The sequence below is a fragment of the Glycine soja genome, chromosome 15 (assembly GCF_004193775.1).
Source record: "Glycine soja cultivar W05 chromosome 15, ASM419377v2, whole genome shotgun sequence".
Classification (NCBI taxonomy): Eukaryota; Viridiplantae; Streptophyta; class Magnoliopsida; order Fabales; family Fabaceae; genus Glycine; species Glycine soja.
The window spans coordinates 7,221,388-7,237,154 of NC_041016.1; the positions used below are offsets into that span (position 1 = coordinate 7,221,388).

General features: G+C 35.0%; 1 protein-coding gene across 1 annotated transcript; it reads right to left on the bottom strand.

The window, feature by feature from the left end:
• Positions 1-3,365: 3,365 nt before the first annotated feature.
• Positions 3,366-15,409, bottom strand: LOC114387708 (cullin-4-like). The gene is made up of 17 exons (XM_028347912.1): positions 15,001-15,409; positions 13,948-14,063; positions 13,484-13,830; positions 12,405-12,585; positions 12,087-12,209; positions 11,717-12,004; positions 7,658-7,783; positions 7,401-7,502; positions 7,252-7,305; positions 5,642-5,748; positions 5,488-5,548; positions 5,256-5,387; positions 5,004-5,141; positions 4,818-4,898; positions 4,584-4,664; positions 3,956-4,036; positions 3,366-3,731 (listed from the first exon to the last, which is right to left on the bottom strand). The coding sequence occupies exons 1-17, from the start codon at positions 15,233-15,235 to the stop codon at positions 3,618-3,620; spliced, it is 2,367 nt and encodes a 788-aa protein (XP_028203713.1). The 5' UTR covers positions 15,236-15,409; the 3' UTR covers positions 3,366-3,617.
• Between the last annotated feature and the right edge of the window lie 358 nt (positions 15,410-15,767).

Sequence of the window (15,767 nt, forward strand, 5' to 3'; positions counted from 1 at the left end):
GGTGAATGCAGGTGAGTGCACGCCAAGCTTAATATGAATTAGGTGGGCAAATTCTTGACGCTACACATGAGAACGTTCTTCTGTGCATTTAAGGGCATATGAGAAAAAAGGAGAGGTACTTGCTTTTTATGATGGATACATATATAGAGTAGTGGTGAACGTGAATGCTGCAGCTTTTTAAGTTGGGGCGAATGATTAAATTAAAGGGCACGATTTTTATTTATTTTTTATATGCATGATGCGATTCTTGTCATGTAATTATAATAATATGTTCCACGTGCTGAAGTTCATTGCTTGAAGATTTTTTACTTTTATTGTTTTGATATTTGAAGTTTTTTTTTTGGGGGGGGTCTTCATAGGTTGAAGAATGAAAATATCTTCTATTGGAGCCACTAAACAGTTTGCGCAATTGGATCCCCCGTATTGGAGATTTTACTTTGTTTATCTTAAACTTTTGGGTGAGATGCGTTTTTTCTTTTTTTGATTGAGGGGTATGGAAAAGAGAAATTACCGCGCCAGAAGGCGAGATAAAGAGGAGCTTCTGGCATCCACATCAAGAATCAATCTCAACATGAGAGAAAAATGGAACAATAAAGTAAAACCAATGAGAGCAAGGTGGCCATATTCGAAATATGATCAACACTCCGGTTGGCCTCTCTATAGATATGCGATATAGGGCATTGGCAATCTTGTATGAGATTCCTAAGATAGTGAGGAGGAGCATGTGCCCCAAAAACTCTGCATTAAATTTTTTACATTGTCAATGAGAAATTATAACAGGTATCGGTTAATAAACTCTATCATACATATTAACTTACATGTCAACTTTAATTGAATGATAGTCTAAAAAATACTTACATGTCAACTTTAATTGAATGATAGTCTAAAAAATATTTACATTGTTAATTTATGAAATATTTACTCGTAAGCTATTTTGGATTATTTTCATTCAAGTTTGTCCACTTCATGGTGAATGACCAGGGGTGAACTATAGAACTCAGATTTGGTTTAATCAAATATTTGTAAAGTCAGTACAATCATATATCAGAACCTTTAGAATTTAGATAAAAATGGAACGGTTCTGATTTATTTACATTATGAACTAATTGAGTTATAATAATATAAAGCAAAACGCAAGATTGGTCCAACCCCAGCTATGTCAAGGGCTTGCAAATCAATGAATGTAAAACTAAGGGCGCATTAGGTTGATCAAATAGAAAATGAGAGTCTGATTATATACTCTCTTTTTTTACATGGTTTAATCAACAATAAATGTTTAATCCGTTAAATACAATGATGTTAATAAATATTGAACAATTTATCTCGGCTAGGAGTACACTTTAAAAAAGGAACTGATAATCAACCACTTTCTAGTTTCTACATATTCCACGAAAAAACATAGTTATTTGGATATTTGTTTCATTCCATTCTTTTTTTTTGGTGAAATATTATTTTTCAATTGAAAACAAAGAAGAAATAGGATTTCCAATGTAACGCATCATTTAGGTCTATGCTCAACACCAAGTTGGGTAATTCTATTCGCACCAACCCTCCTTTTCTACTCTTCACCCACGCTGTATGTATCGTGATTTTTAATTGGTTGGCAGTGTATATGTATCTCAAATTTCTGATTTCGGAGCATATAAAAATTAAAGTCTTATTTTTGAAATTCTAAAAACTGTTTTGTAAAATGTAAAAGAAAAAGCTGAGTGTAAATAGAAAAGTGAGACTAGTATGTTGGGATGATGTTTCCTGCACTCTTTTCAGAATATATTTTTGACCTTCCGGAAGCCAAAAAGAGTGTGTATTCCGAAATGTAATTTTACATTTTACAACTGGGATTGGCTATTCTGAAAGGCAAAAAGGGAGTGCAGGAAGCAATAGTCAATATGTTGTCTGTCCTTGGGCCCAGATAGTGGCCCAATCGGAACCAAGAAAAGAAGACAATGGCTTACTTTAGCATGAGACATTCATTGATTGAATTCATCATCGTGAGTGTGTAACAGTGATAACAAGTTTGAGATTGAAAGGTGAAATGGGTGCGATAACGAGCGCGGTGATAGCAGTGGTGGGAGTTCTTCTAGGTTGGATCACAATAGAGATTGCATGTAAACCCTGTCTTCAACAGGCTCGCCAAGCCATCGATCGGAATCTCAATCCAGATTACGATCCCGACGACGACGACGCCACCGCCATCCGCGCCCCACTCAACCCCGCCCCCACAGCAGCTTCCTCCGCCGCCGTCAAAGCCGTTTGAGAATCGATGTCCCTTCTTCTCATGTTTCCGCCTGGTATTCTATTCGATGTCTAAATCAAAAGGCTATTTTTTTTTTATGTGTGCATTTGCTCGTTTTTGGTGGCGAAATTAGGATCTAAAATGTGTGGAGACTTGTTATTGTATGAATGGAGATTGTAATTTACCTCAGTCATTGGGGATCGTAATGTTTTCTTCATCATTGTGAATGTATAATTACTTATATTTGTTAAAAGGGATTAGTATTGGATCAATTGGTGGGAATTGAAAATAATGCTCTTTTTTGTTGGGTTGGTTGGTGAGAAACAAGAAACAGTAAGCTCTAACAAACAAAATGGTCATAGAATCAGTGTATGGAGCATCTTAACATTGTTGGCTTCACGCCGAGAATCCCTTAACTCGCACTCAACTGACCCTTTATCTCCACCAATAACTCCATAGATAGAGATAACAGATGATCCAATATGATACTCAGATTGTTAAAGTCGATGATATTTAGTTTTTTTTTTCTTTTTCAAAATCTCTAGTCTTTATTGTTCAACTGAAAAAACACAAAATAACTTTAAATCTATAGTTATTAAATGAAAGTTTTAAAGTTGAGAAGAAAAATATGAAAATAAATTAACTTGAATTAAAACATATAATCTTTATTGATGTAATGTATTAAAATTCAAAATACAATTAATTAGAATTTCAATAATTTCAAATATAGTTCTTTTTTTTTTTTTAAAAAAAGATATCTTCAAATCAGTAGTATGCGAACATCTAAAATTTCAAATTAAGTTATAGTATCTTAAAAAATAAAATTAGACAATACATGAAATGTCGTGACAATGAGAAAAAAAAATATAACTTCAAAATACTCTTCAGAGAGGGATAGGAATCCTCCACTGAAATTTAGAGAAGAAAATATCTGGTATAGTTTTGAAAAATATTCTCAGTATTAACTTTTTAATTTATTTTTTATCAATTCACATAGAAAAACATGAACATATAAAACAATTTCTTATACTTCTGGAGCAAAGAATAAACTAACCGGTGTTCTCTAAGTATTTTACGTGTAGAGGAACATTAAAAATTAGGCAACGGGGAAAAACTATGACCTGAGTCCTTGAGAAGAAACCTACCTTGTTAATCACCAATTCCTTTTTAATTTCTCGATCATTTTTGGGAACAATTTTGAATTCTCAACTAAATGAAAAGAAATTCAAGGGGGAGAATATGCTTTACAATTACAGTACAACGGTCCATAAATGAAAGGAAAAGAAAAAAATAAAGGGGAGTGGGGAGAATCCGTTGTTACTGTACATATATGACAAAGGATTAAACATCGAGCTTTACCCACATCATTTAAGAAAATAAACTATGCCAGGTAATTGTATATTTGAGGGTTGTTCTTGTCTCTCTCCAGATACTCCCTGTCAATCAGGCTTTCGATCCTTTTCTTCAAGTCAGCTGGTTTTATTGGAAATTTGAGCTGTTCACACAAAAAAATTCACTTCCTTAAATTAGTATTAACTTATCAATCAGAGAGAAAACAGTCTGTATCAAAAGAGATCACTTGTATTGTACACAACATAAGGAAGCATAACGTATTTTAGAACATTATCGGTAATCATTCCATAAAGTAGCTTTATGAAACCACTTGGGTGTTCACACAGACTCCATTTGAATTAAAGAACCGAAAGGTAATAATGTCACCTGTTGGAAGAGTTCAGTAATAAGAAGCGTGTGACTAAGCACTTTCCTAGTCTTCATTATCCTCACAATAGCAGCATCAACCTGCAAACCGTGCCAATAAGAATAATATGTCACAGTATGTTTAGTACATAGACACTCAAAACACCTAAGTATCTTGGATACCTTTATATATGGGATAAATATTAATTGCCTATAATAAGAGGCCCAACCAAAAGGCATCTTCCTTTGTTTGGTTACAGTCAACAATCTTAGATATTCAACTTTGAATATCTAAATTATCATTTACCAAATTTGTAAACAAAAGATCAAATATTATATTTATATCACGATTTGTGAATTTTAATAACATAATAATAATAATTAAAAACCATTTTTAACATTTTTTCTCATTAATATATCTAGAGAGTTTAATGTTCGTCCCAAATAGGGATTTTGATATAATTTATTATGACACAGATATTTAGTGAAATAAAACTTATGAGTGTAAACTTGGCCCATTCATGAAAATATCCTGCATGATGCCAAGCATATTAGTTTCTAACAGATTTAAGGCACATCATATTCCTTTGTGCATTAGTGCTCAGAAGTCTGAGCTAAGTGGAGGGCTTTGGGGAAAAAGAAAATTGACCTGATACTGACGGTCTTGGAAAACTCTTTCTGTGGTGCTTGTGTTCTCCTCCACTGTCTCCTTCAACTGAATTGCATTCACCTACACTCCCCAACATCAAATTAGTTGGAAAAAGAATCGCATAATCATTATTTAGAGGAGGGCTAAACTATGGTAACTGCAACTAAAACGCAAATGATATTTTAAGATTCACTTAATCTGATCCCTAATGCTCCTAAGCATCGGGTATTGTACCTTTATACGATAAAGAGGAGCTGTAAACCCTTCATTAAAAACAAATGAGTCATCATCCTCCACATCTCTACCCTTTGGCAACTGTTGCATGTTCAACAAAGGGAATCAACATTAGAAAATTAAAAGAAACCATAGTAATTAACAAAAATTATAAACTGGTAATTCTCCAAATGATTACAAACACACCTTTTGTAGGACACGAACTTTTCCACATGCAAGTGATTGCAGAGTCCTTCTCAATTCCTTGCCCTCTATACCAGTAGAGTCCTTGATATCTTGAAAGCTTAGTTTCTCAGCATCATTGAATAACATAAGAACAACAGTCTGGAGCACAATCAGGCATGCAGAATTAATCACAGAAACATGTGTGCAACACAAGATAGACTACAATAAAAATGAAAATTTTAAAAGAAAAACAATGGTTTATAACAGGCCAACCTGAAATAGGGAGACAGCCAACTCCTTTTTCCCTTTAGGAAACTCTGCCTTTAGGACACAGTGACCTAATGAATTTTGCCACATCAGACGCCTCCCACTATATTTGCTTAGATAGAACTCTTTGAAAATATCCTGAAGGAAAAATAATGGAAAGGAAAGGACCATGTCAGGGAAGTCACTCAAGTATCAAGGACACCTGCAGTTACAAGAGCATTCATGGTTTGTGCTGAACCTGGTAAACATTCAATTCATGAGGAAGTCTAACATCCATGGGTGGATATGTCGGCCAGTACCTGCACTCATCCAATAATTGCAATTAGATTCACTGGAAAGAAAAAATAGTACATAAAAATTATCAATAATGAGAAAGGGAAAACACGGTTTACCCAGTTGTCAAGACATGAACACTCATTTCAATCCCTGATGGGAGTTTTGTCCTAGCCTGGGATGACTGCTTGAAGGACTCGTTTATTTCTTTTGATAATTCAATGTCCTGAATTAGGAAAAAAAAAATAACGTAGTTATAAAAAGCAACAGATAAATAAAAGCTATAATAATTCATAAAGCTTGTCAGATCATCATTACGGCATAGTTGTACAAAACTACTACCTCCGGTCTTATATATAAGAAACAAATATTTAATTCATCAAGAGCATTAAAAGTAGTTAAATTAGATCATTTTAATTAATAATGCCATAAATTTTAATTTTATTCTAAATAAAAGTACCCATAGAATTAAATGGTTTAGGTGGGAGTTATATTTAATGGCATTACTAGTAATTAAAAAAAACTAACATTTGCCAATTAAAAAAGAAAAACTAGTAATTCAAGATTTTTTTAACTAATGGGTGTGACTATGTGACTTACCTAATGAATGCATCCACTTTCATGGGAAATGAATGAAAGTTTTGTTAATAGACTTCACAATAAATCAAGGGTATAAAAGGAAATTAGCAATTAATACATTTGAAAGTAGGTCTACGTTTCTTATAATTAGGACCAAAAAAAATGCTCTCATTTGTTTCTTATATACAAGACCAAAGGTAGTATAAAACCCAAGCACACTATCAAGCATCAAAATATAGTGGACTTTTTATCTAAGAAAGATACCAAATCCTTATCCATTTCAGTGAGTTTAAAACAGTGTTATTACATAGCGGCCATGGCACCGCATTGGTGGAATGGCATGGCGAATATTTTGCCAACTGACATGGGCAATTTGTGAAGAAAGACCTGCCATAAGGCGCAATGGTGTGTTTATATGGCGGAATTTCGGTCTTCCGCCATCTGCCATTGATAACACTGGTTTAAAATACATTTAAATGAGTGATAGGCCATTTGATATATCTAAGATAAATGCTTAATTGATAGGGAGAAAACCACTAAATTGATGCATATCATTGCAATGCTATAGATTTTATACACATGCAAAAGTACAGATCACGAGAAGAGTAATTTTCTCAACTTTTTTGAAAGTGTGTCAAATATTGTTTGTTGCCTTTTCAATTTAGAATTACAATAAACTTATTAAGCAATAATATTTCAGTTGAATGAAATGAATATTTTCCACAGATATTCACAAGTCTATGTACAATGTTTATATGAGCCTAGATCAAAAAGTAAATAATAAATCTGATAAAAAGAAGTATATAATAAATCCAAATTGATCTTATAATTACAATGACTAGAAAAGCCTCATCAGTTCTAAGTATAGTAAAAAAAATTTAGGCAAAAGAGGTTAGCTGAGGCAGTTCTAATTATAGTAACTAGGAAAACTAATGATTATAATAAAATCAGGACTAATAATAAGGAAATAATTATAACCAACAATTTCATATGACCAAAAAGGAATTTATAAATAAAAATCCAAGTTCAACCTTACTATTGAATCTTAAATGTAACCAAAAAATTCTAACCAGGTTCAAATTCCCAGTGAACTTCCAAGCCAAAAATAGAGATTTAGAAAAAAGATGAGGTTTGATTCAAATATGTGTACCTTAAACATCCCTTCTAGTTTGTTTGTGAACTGGCTGCCGCACTCGGTCTTCAACTGTATTAATGAAAGAAAACTTTTAATATTACTAAAACTTATGTGAAGAATCGATTAATTATTTCTGAAGTTAAATGAGAAAGAAAAACCCTAACCTTGGAGATCATAGATTTCTCTGCATCAATAGAAGCACTCTTTCCTAACAGTAGTCTTTTTGCAAGATCTTTCTTATAAAATGCCTCAAACACATCCTTGCCCTTTAACAACAAAAGGTCAAGTAATCTTGACAATATCAGTATGGAAGATAAAGATCAGTAGAAGTGCATGATAACACCATGAGCACAAACAAAAAGTACAGGAAATAAGGTGTAATTGTTAGCTACTCCACCAATGAAACATCCATCAAGCATACCTGAATGAACCTGAATAAAACCAGGACTTTATCAAGTGTACCCTCCAACTCTTCTTCTGAAGTGCCTTTGTTACCTGCACGAAGTTTCTCATCCAAAAACTTGGCAATCAACTCTGCAGGCCGGTTCTGGCAAGGGGGAAAAAATAGAAGTCAGTTGATTGCAAATCACATGTAAAAATAAAAACCTAACCCAAGGATTGAAAAGCACATCACAACTATTTCACAAGTCCACTGATGGACAAAGTATAGTATGATCAATCAACAACTTGCACAAGTATTCAATAACAAGAATCGGAATGGCCAAAATGGATATTTTAAGTTTAACACACTAGGTATAAGAGACAAGTTAAAAGGACTGTTTCATCATCACTGGTGTTGGCTTATCCAAATTTCACTCTTCCATTTGAAATAGAATATGATGCAAGCGACAAAGGAAAAGAAGCTGTTCTTATGCAATGCAACAGAAGCAATCTTTTGCATTTTTCAGTGAGGCAATTCCAGGCACCAACCTCAATAAACCTGTCTATGAAATAATTGATGGCTTTAGTTTTAACCAAAGTTGTCAAACTTGAGCTCCAACTCAAACTCATTTGATCAGTTTACAATCCCAAACCCCCAAATCGATTTAACATGCTTCCAGATTCCTTTTGCTGGTAAACTCAATCAAACTCAAGTAGAGTTGCACAGAATCGCTCAAGCTCGCAAGTCAAAGACCAATTATGCAATTCCACCCTATGCCCCATTTCAGACCAAAATGACAAGCTTTTTTTAGCCGTTTTGATACACGATTAAAACTCATGTTAGGTCTCAATTTGAAGGCACCGTTATCTTTGTTCGCTTGATTCTCTCACTCTCTGTTCGCTTTTGAAGGTTACTCAATAAAGTTCAAACACTCTCAGATCTCATCGGCATTGCATTTGTTTGAAGGCACTGTTCCAAGTTTGAACGTTTTCTAATAGATTCCACAAAGCTTCATTCTCCCAGAAGCATTAGGGCTCATTTGTTCAAAGCCTTTGTTCCAAACTCAATTCCACAAACCCATTCAATGAATTCTCCTATTCAAAGCTCAATTCCACAAACTCATGTGAGACCATTCTCCTCCATTCACATTTTTGTGTGTATGACATAATTGGGTTTTAAATGAGTTGAAGATATTGATATAATCTCTTTCTTTGGGAAAAGAATCTCTGTATTTAATTGTGATATAAACTATGATGTGCTATATGTGTATGGTATTATAAATCATGATATAATATATAATTTCTATTGCATATTGGCTTTTTAATATCAGGTGAACTCTTACAAATTTAGTTTACAAAGGCTCCACAAGTTTAGATAAACTCTTGAGTTTGACAACCTTGGTTTTGGCCATCCATCATTGGAGACATTATTTTTTGGGGAAGAGGATTTGTTGTTCACACAGATCAAAAAAGCTTAAAACATTTGCGGGAACAGAAGATTACCACTGCTGACAAACAATGTTGGATGGCTAAGTTATTAGGTTTTCACTGAGATATTGATTACAAGTCAAGGAAACATAATAGTGCAGCATATGCATTATCAGAAGTACAAGAAGAAGCGGATCTACAGTTCATCATTTCTGCCTCAACAAAGTTGCAAGGAAGAGACATTTATGAAGAAATATGAAAAAATCCAGAGTTGATGAATTACAGCAAGAAGATATAGTATAACCCAAACAGGTTTTAGACAGGAGGGAAGTCAGGATAGCTGGACAACAGGTCAACCAATTTTTTGGTTTGTGGAAAGGCAAACATTAAAATTACCTTCTGGGGAGGTCCGTTTGATATCCAAAAACTGCTTGGCAACAGTCGGACAAGTGAGAAATGTTGGAGTAAACCAGAAAAATTTAGGTAGAGCCGGATCTAAATGTTGGCTAGGTAAGTGTCCTGTAGTAAGAGGAGTAGTTCTGAACCCCTTGGACCATCCGCATGGGGGTGGTGAACGAGCAATTGAAGATGCTACAGGGGAGGATGAGCTCACCTTGCAACGCCAGTTTCCTACTCAGCCTTGGGGACAAGGAAGCATTTATACCAGGAGGCAATGATGGATACCAAGGCCCAGACATGGCAGAAAATGAAACACTAGCAAAGAATCCAAGTCCAAACAAACCACCCATTTGGAGAGTTCACTCCAGGAGATGTGGGCAGAGTGCAACAACTGCCATGCATGAAGCAGTTATTGTTAGAAGTATGGCAGTTATCCTGATAGTATTTTCAGAATGTATAGTGCAATAACTAATGCAAGGCAATTATTGTTAGGATTTTTAGGATGTTTTACAGGAACAAGTAGGGAATCAGATTTAGTGCGTAGTATTTTGAAATTTAGGGCTGGAAGTCTCTTGTAATGTAAGACATTCTGCAGGAGCTTTATGCTCTGGATGAGCCTTGGCGCAGTATTTACTGAATAAAATCAGTGTTATTGTGGAATTCTATCACCTGGTTTGGGATTATTACCAAACAGTGGGTATGTACCCTCCACTTGAGTAATTTCTTATGTTAAACTTGAAAGGCTTTGGCAAGAAAAGGACGGTTTTTATAGCAATGCGCAATTGATGGCAATGCTGTTGCATTTGGTTGGAGAGGAATGACATATTTTAAAGGATTTTTTCCCCTTATTGCTGCAGGAGACTTTTCTTTTTGGGTGGAATCTTTTTAGCCTGGAAGTCACATAAGGTGGATGTGGAAGTAGTAGAGGACTTTCAATTCATTCATCTGTAACTCATGTATGGGAATGAGATTAGGGGGTAATTCACACTCATATACACGAATCCCAGGGCAGAGTTGAAGAAAGGTCTCTAGGAAAGGCTGAAGAATCTCTTAGAAGAAATGAGGGAGGCTTGGATGACGGCACGATACCTAAATGATATAGCTGAGGAATAATATCTGTAGAAAGAAGTTAATCGTTCAGGGAAAGCATATAGAACTGTGGGCTTAGGGGTGGTGGGGACCAGACCAGACCAGACAGATACACGGATCCCCACCCCTGCTCAAGATTTGGAAAGATTTTATGGAAGACTATACAGAGCTTCAACAAATTTAGAGTATGGATATGTTCTCAAGTTTCTTCCCACAGTAATGTTCTCAGACCACCACCCTATCTTGTATGAGATTTGTATAGAAGACCAATGAATCAAGAAGTATTACCATGGCATCAGAAAGCCAAAACCCAATGGATAAGAGATGGGAATTAAGAATACTCAGTATTATCACATAAAAAGTATTTCCTGATGGCAAATAAACACAATCCTAATGTTGAGTAGTGATGCAAATGAGGAATGACACACGTGGAGAATTTATAAAGGCTAGCCTCAAGAGAAATATAAAATTCTATTGCTAACGAGCAAAGAAATTGGAATGCCTTATATTTTCTTCAAACATATTGTCTTAATCTTTTCTCTTTTTGGAGAATTTAACATCCTCCACTGCTAAACAGCTCTACTTTTTCTAAGATTTTCTCTTTTTTAGGATTTGTCCTCAGCACTGATGTACATGCTCTCTTTCCATTAATGTATATTTTAATTAAATTTTTTTTAAGGTGGCTGCTACACTGCCGTAACATGTAGACAACAAGGAAAGGAATTCAATGGCCAGAAAAGGATATTAATTAGCTTTATTGATCTTTGCAGCAATGACATATATCATCATCAGATTCCAGTTTTACAAGGCTATAGAAGGTATATTTAGGTAGAGGATAAATTATTGGCCTTCCTTATAAAATTACTACCTCAGAGACACGGATTCTGTTGTTGAGGTCATTTAGCTAGAAACTTGGAAGTTGGAACAAGAACTAACATAATTTAGCTTCGAATAATTTAAAAAAAAAAAACAGAAAAATCAAGTAAACTTAATTATCTTTTACAGTCGTTATGTTTGCACAATTAGGATTGCCAATAACTATACATAATCATATAGCAGATAAGAATTTTTGTTTAAGTTAATATTAGGTTGAGATATTTCCAGAAGATTGGTTGGAGCTTTCTATCTTGAGAAATTTATTAAATTTCAGTATCAAAACTAACCAACAAAAAATGGGAAGTACCTGACGAAGATTGATGAGATGCTCAAATGAATCTTTAATGGTGTTACAGAATGCTTCATTCTTGGAAAAGCTTTCTTCCCATGTTGTGTCAAGAGAAGCCTTAAATTCCAAGAGGGATGAAACCATATCTTTATCTTTCTCCTCATCCAAAACAATGCCCTGACCAGTTCTCCTGATGTATGAACTAATGGCCAGCCTCAGTGACTCGAGGGCATTGACCCTTGAAAAGAGTAAGTACATTCTCTGGAGGTCTTCAATACGATTCCCATCCATAAGCATTGCGAAGCCCTATTATAACACAAGAAATAATATTGAAGCAATGGGGAAAAAAACAGAAATTACCAGATCAAAATCCAGAAGTGATCAAAACCTTATCAAGAATGGCAGGTATATGACGTTCAAGAAGTTGCTTTTCTGCCGTTGCTATCAATGGCTTCCTAGTACTTGCATCCAAGTAGATCAAACATCTTTCATGTTCTTCTTGCAATCTTATCTGCAGAAATGAGTACCCAAAAAATCCCTGCAGTAAGTATACAATGTGGACAAGGGAAGGATAGACAAAGATAACTTTTACAGTCAGAGTGTCAGATAAAACTGAAATTGAATGACACAATCCATTTATTAAAGAATCACCAAAATAACTGAAGCCAATATGATAAAATACAATGGGTTAAGGAAAAGAAAACACCTCCACATGCTTCAAGTAATCTGGAACATCTGATTGCTGCATGTATTTCACGCCTTCAGCAGCATAAAATTCAGATGTGCATTCAAGGAATGGCTTCTCAAAGCTTTCTGCATAAATTCCCAGAGCAGTAAACATCTTCAAAAGATGGTTTAGAAGAGTTCTATCCACTGCTTCACCTTTTCTGAAAAGCAAGACATATAAGTGAAAAATCTAAGGCACAACACAGATGGATCTGCCAGCTAATTTTCCTATACTGAGAGAGAAACTATAATTGCAATCAGAAAATGAAGCCTTATATTTTATGCAATGGATGTAAAAGATCAAAGATGTTAACAAAAACCCAAGCGTTTGCATATTCCACATGCAAAAGTTGCAATAGTAGATATGAAAAAGGAAATAAATAACAGTTGACATTCCAACATAATCTGATAAGATGCCCTGTTGAAGTGATTACATAGACCAGTACAAAATTTTTGGTCAGCCTTAAATGTCTAATGTGATAAATTGATATATAAAAACTCATCCATAACAAGAATCCCATTCTAACCCATCTATACCTCTCCAATCCTACCCTTTCATGTGCAAGTGATTATTCCCCGCTTTTGGGAATAAAAAGCATTAAGAGTGGCCATCCTAGTACATTTTGTTAACCTAAAATTTAAACGGCCACTCCCTGGAACTAGATGCAGATTTGAATAGCTAGTCCCACAAGCAAAACATGCCTGATTAATATTCTTCCTCGTTAATTAACTTTGAAAATCTGAAGAAATATAAAGGAAGGGGAATGTGTTTATTCCTGAACTTGAATAGAAATGAATTTTGTAATTTTAGTATGGAGAATGATATTATCAGTTATCACGATCACTAATGGCAAGTGTATTCATTTCACTAAATACAAAAATAAAATTTGAAAAGAAATGGAGGCACAAACATAAAAAACTAAAATGAAAGCAAAGAGAAGAGCCAACAACACCCCCCCCCCCTCTCCCCCCGATCCCATGGATGGAAGTGTGGAACATTTAAACAACAAGCTGCATGCATATAAAGGTACAAAATTGAATTGCAAACAATGGACTTACCTTTCACTTTCAATCATTCGTAGAAGACCTGTAACAGTTTTGTGTTCTACTTCCGGAGACAATGAAAGATGTTTGCGGAAAAGTTGTAAGCCCATGTCCCATAATGACCGGACATTTGCAGTTTGCTTCACATATGTCCTATCCAGAAACAAGGCTATACCACGGATCATCAACATTTGGTCACAAAGATCCTGCCAACATCTCTCAACTAGAGACAGAAAAACAACCAAATCCGGGCTTTGGCCAACCAAAGACTGCAGTGCTGCAGATATATGTGCTTCACACTCCTTTTCAATTCGTTGATAAAGATTTCCACCCATTTTATAAAGGCAGAGATCATTCACAGCCTATGGAGATTATGAGTTCACCATGAAATGCCAATAAGTTAGTGCAAGATAAATATTCACAGGGTTAAATCAACCATGATAGAAAAATAGTAATAATTAGAGGATTTCTATGGTTACCTGATAAAGCTTCTCCAAATCACAAGAGTTAGGTTGCTTCAAAAATATAGCACGAATGGCAGACTTTAGTTTTGCCCATGTATCCTCCTCAAAATTTGTGGGCAATGTTGGTTTAGCTACAAAAGAAAAACAGATATTGATTATATATACTTCCATGTCAAATTGTCCATGGATTTTCAACAAAAAAGAATGAAGCTAGAAATATATGCTAAATAAGGAAAACAAACTCACAGTACAGCCATGTTTAACAGGCACATTCAACATAAAAATAAGACACACATAAGGCACTTAAAGTTTCAGACACAGAATCTAGAGAGGGAAGTGATAAAGGATCTCTCAAAATTAAATAAGATCGTATATAAAAGAGCTAACTGTAAGTTTGTAACCCAACCTATAGTCATTATCTTGGAAATGCCAATATGCTATCATGCCAACAACAAATAAGCTCAAAACCAGAAGGACATCATTTCTCATAATAACAGAGCTTTCCACAACCGAAAGGTTCACAAGACTCACACTCAGTAGCATCTACAAAACAGAATTTGCCAAGGAAAATACAAAATACATACAGAATTCATAAAAGCTGTCGTATCTAAATTCTCCAAAAGCTGAAGTACATAACTTAATTTTAGCATACAGAAAAAGCTCAATTCATCCTCGTTTTCCTATTTTCTTCTCCTATTAGTGTTCATTGAGAAGCTCATCCAAGCAAAGCCTATAGGAACTGCTTTTAGCTCCGCTTGGGGTTCGAAACTGAAACTCACTTAGGTTACTAATTTTTGGCACTCTAGACTCCAGAAATAACAATAATAAGCTAGAAAGGAAGCTCAATTCGATGCAGAAAAGAAATGGAGACGAAGAATCATGCGAAGCAGTTTGGGAACAAATTAATTACAGATCAATAAAAGGAATTGAAATGCTAAAACCTAATTTAAGCAGCAAGAACGAAGAATTGAAGAAGAGGAAAGGAAGGGATATTGGCGAATCGGAGAGAGAGAAAGAAAAACGCTCTTTTAAAGAGGGGGAAGGGTTAGTTGAATAGGAAGAGCGGACCTTTGTGGAGCTTGATGAGGAGCTTCTTGGCGGGTTGGGGCGGGGTGGCTTTCTTGCGGGCGAGATTGGCGGCGCGGGCATTGGGGAGATCGTCGTCGAGAGGCATGGAGGAAGGGTCCAGAACGGCGTCGGAGGAGGAGGAGGAGTGGAGGAGGAGGGACTTGGCCTTTTTCATAGGGGGTGGCGGCGACGGGGAGGAACCAGCGGTGCCCGACCGTTTGGTGGGGAGAGACATCAAATGGAAAGAGAGAGAAAAGAGACTGATCAACACACCATGGTGTTTGTGTTTGTGTTTGTGTTTGTGTTGTCACCCGAACCCAACTCAAGAGGAAAGGAAAGGGTAACAGAACACACACCCGAACCAACCCAAGCTAAAGCTCCGCTTGCAAGAAGCTTACATGCTTCAAATGGCACATAGGATACACACAAACCACAACCTAAACACAACTCTCTTTTTTTCATTTTAATTTTTTTTCTTCATTCTATTGTCTTTGATTGAAATTTTGAATTAAAATTTGGATAAATTTTAATCATTAATATGTAGTTTTCTTTAATTGAGTGAAGATGACTTTGAGGTAAAAAAAAAATCATTTTTCTAATAATTTTTTTATAAAATGGTATTACTCTAAACAAAGTAACAAAAATTTATATTTAAAAAACTATTAAATATTTTTATAAAAATTAAATATGTCTACTTAAAAAAATTAAGGATAAATGTATTCCTATCATATATTTATACTGAGATTGATAAAACTAATAGTTAAAAA

Excerpts from the sequence above, each read along its gene's own strand:
- LOC114387708 (XM_028347912.1), bottom strand. The coding sequence starts at position 15,235 with ATGTCTCTCCCCACCAAACGGTCGGGCACCGCTGGTTCCTCCCCGTCG. Across the intron at positions 4,899-5,003 it reads AAGTTCGTGTCCTACAAAAG|TTGCCAAAGGGTAGAGATGT; the intron begins GTGTGTTTGTAA and ends AACATGCAACAG. Across the intron at positions 3,732-3,955 it reads TTACTGAACTCTTCCAACAG|CTCAAATTTCCAATAAAACC; the intron begins GTGACATTATTA and ends TTGTGTGAACAG.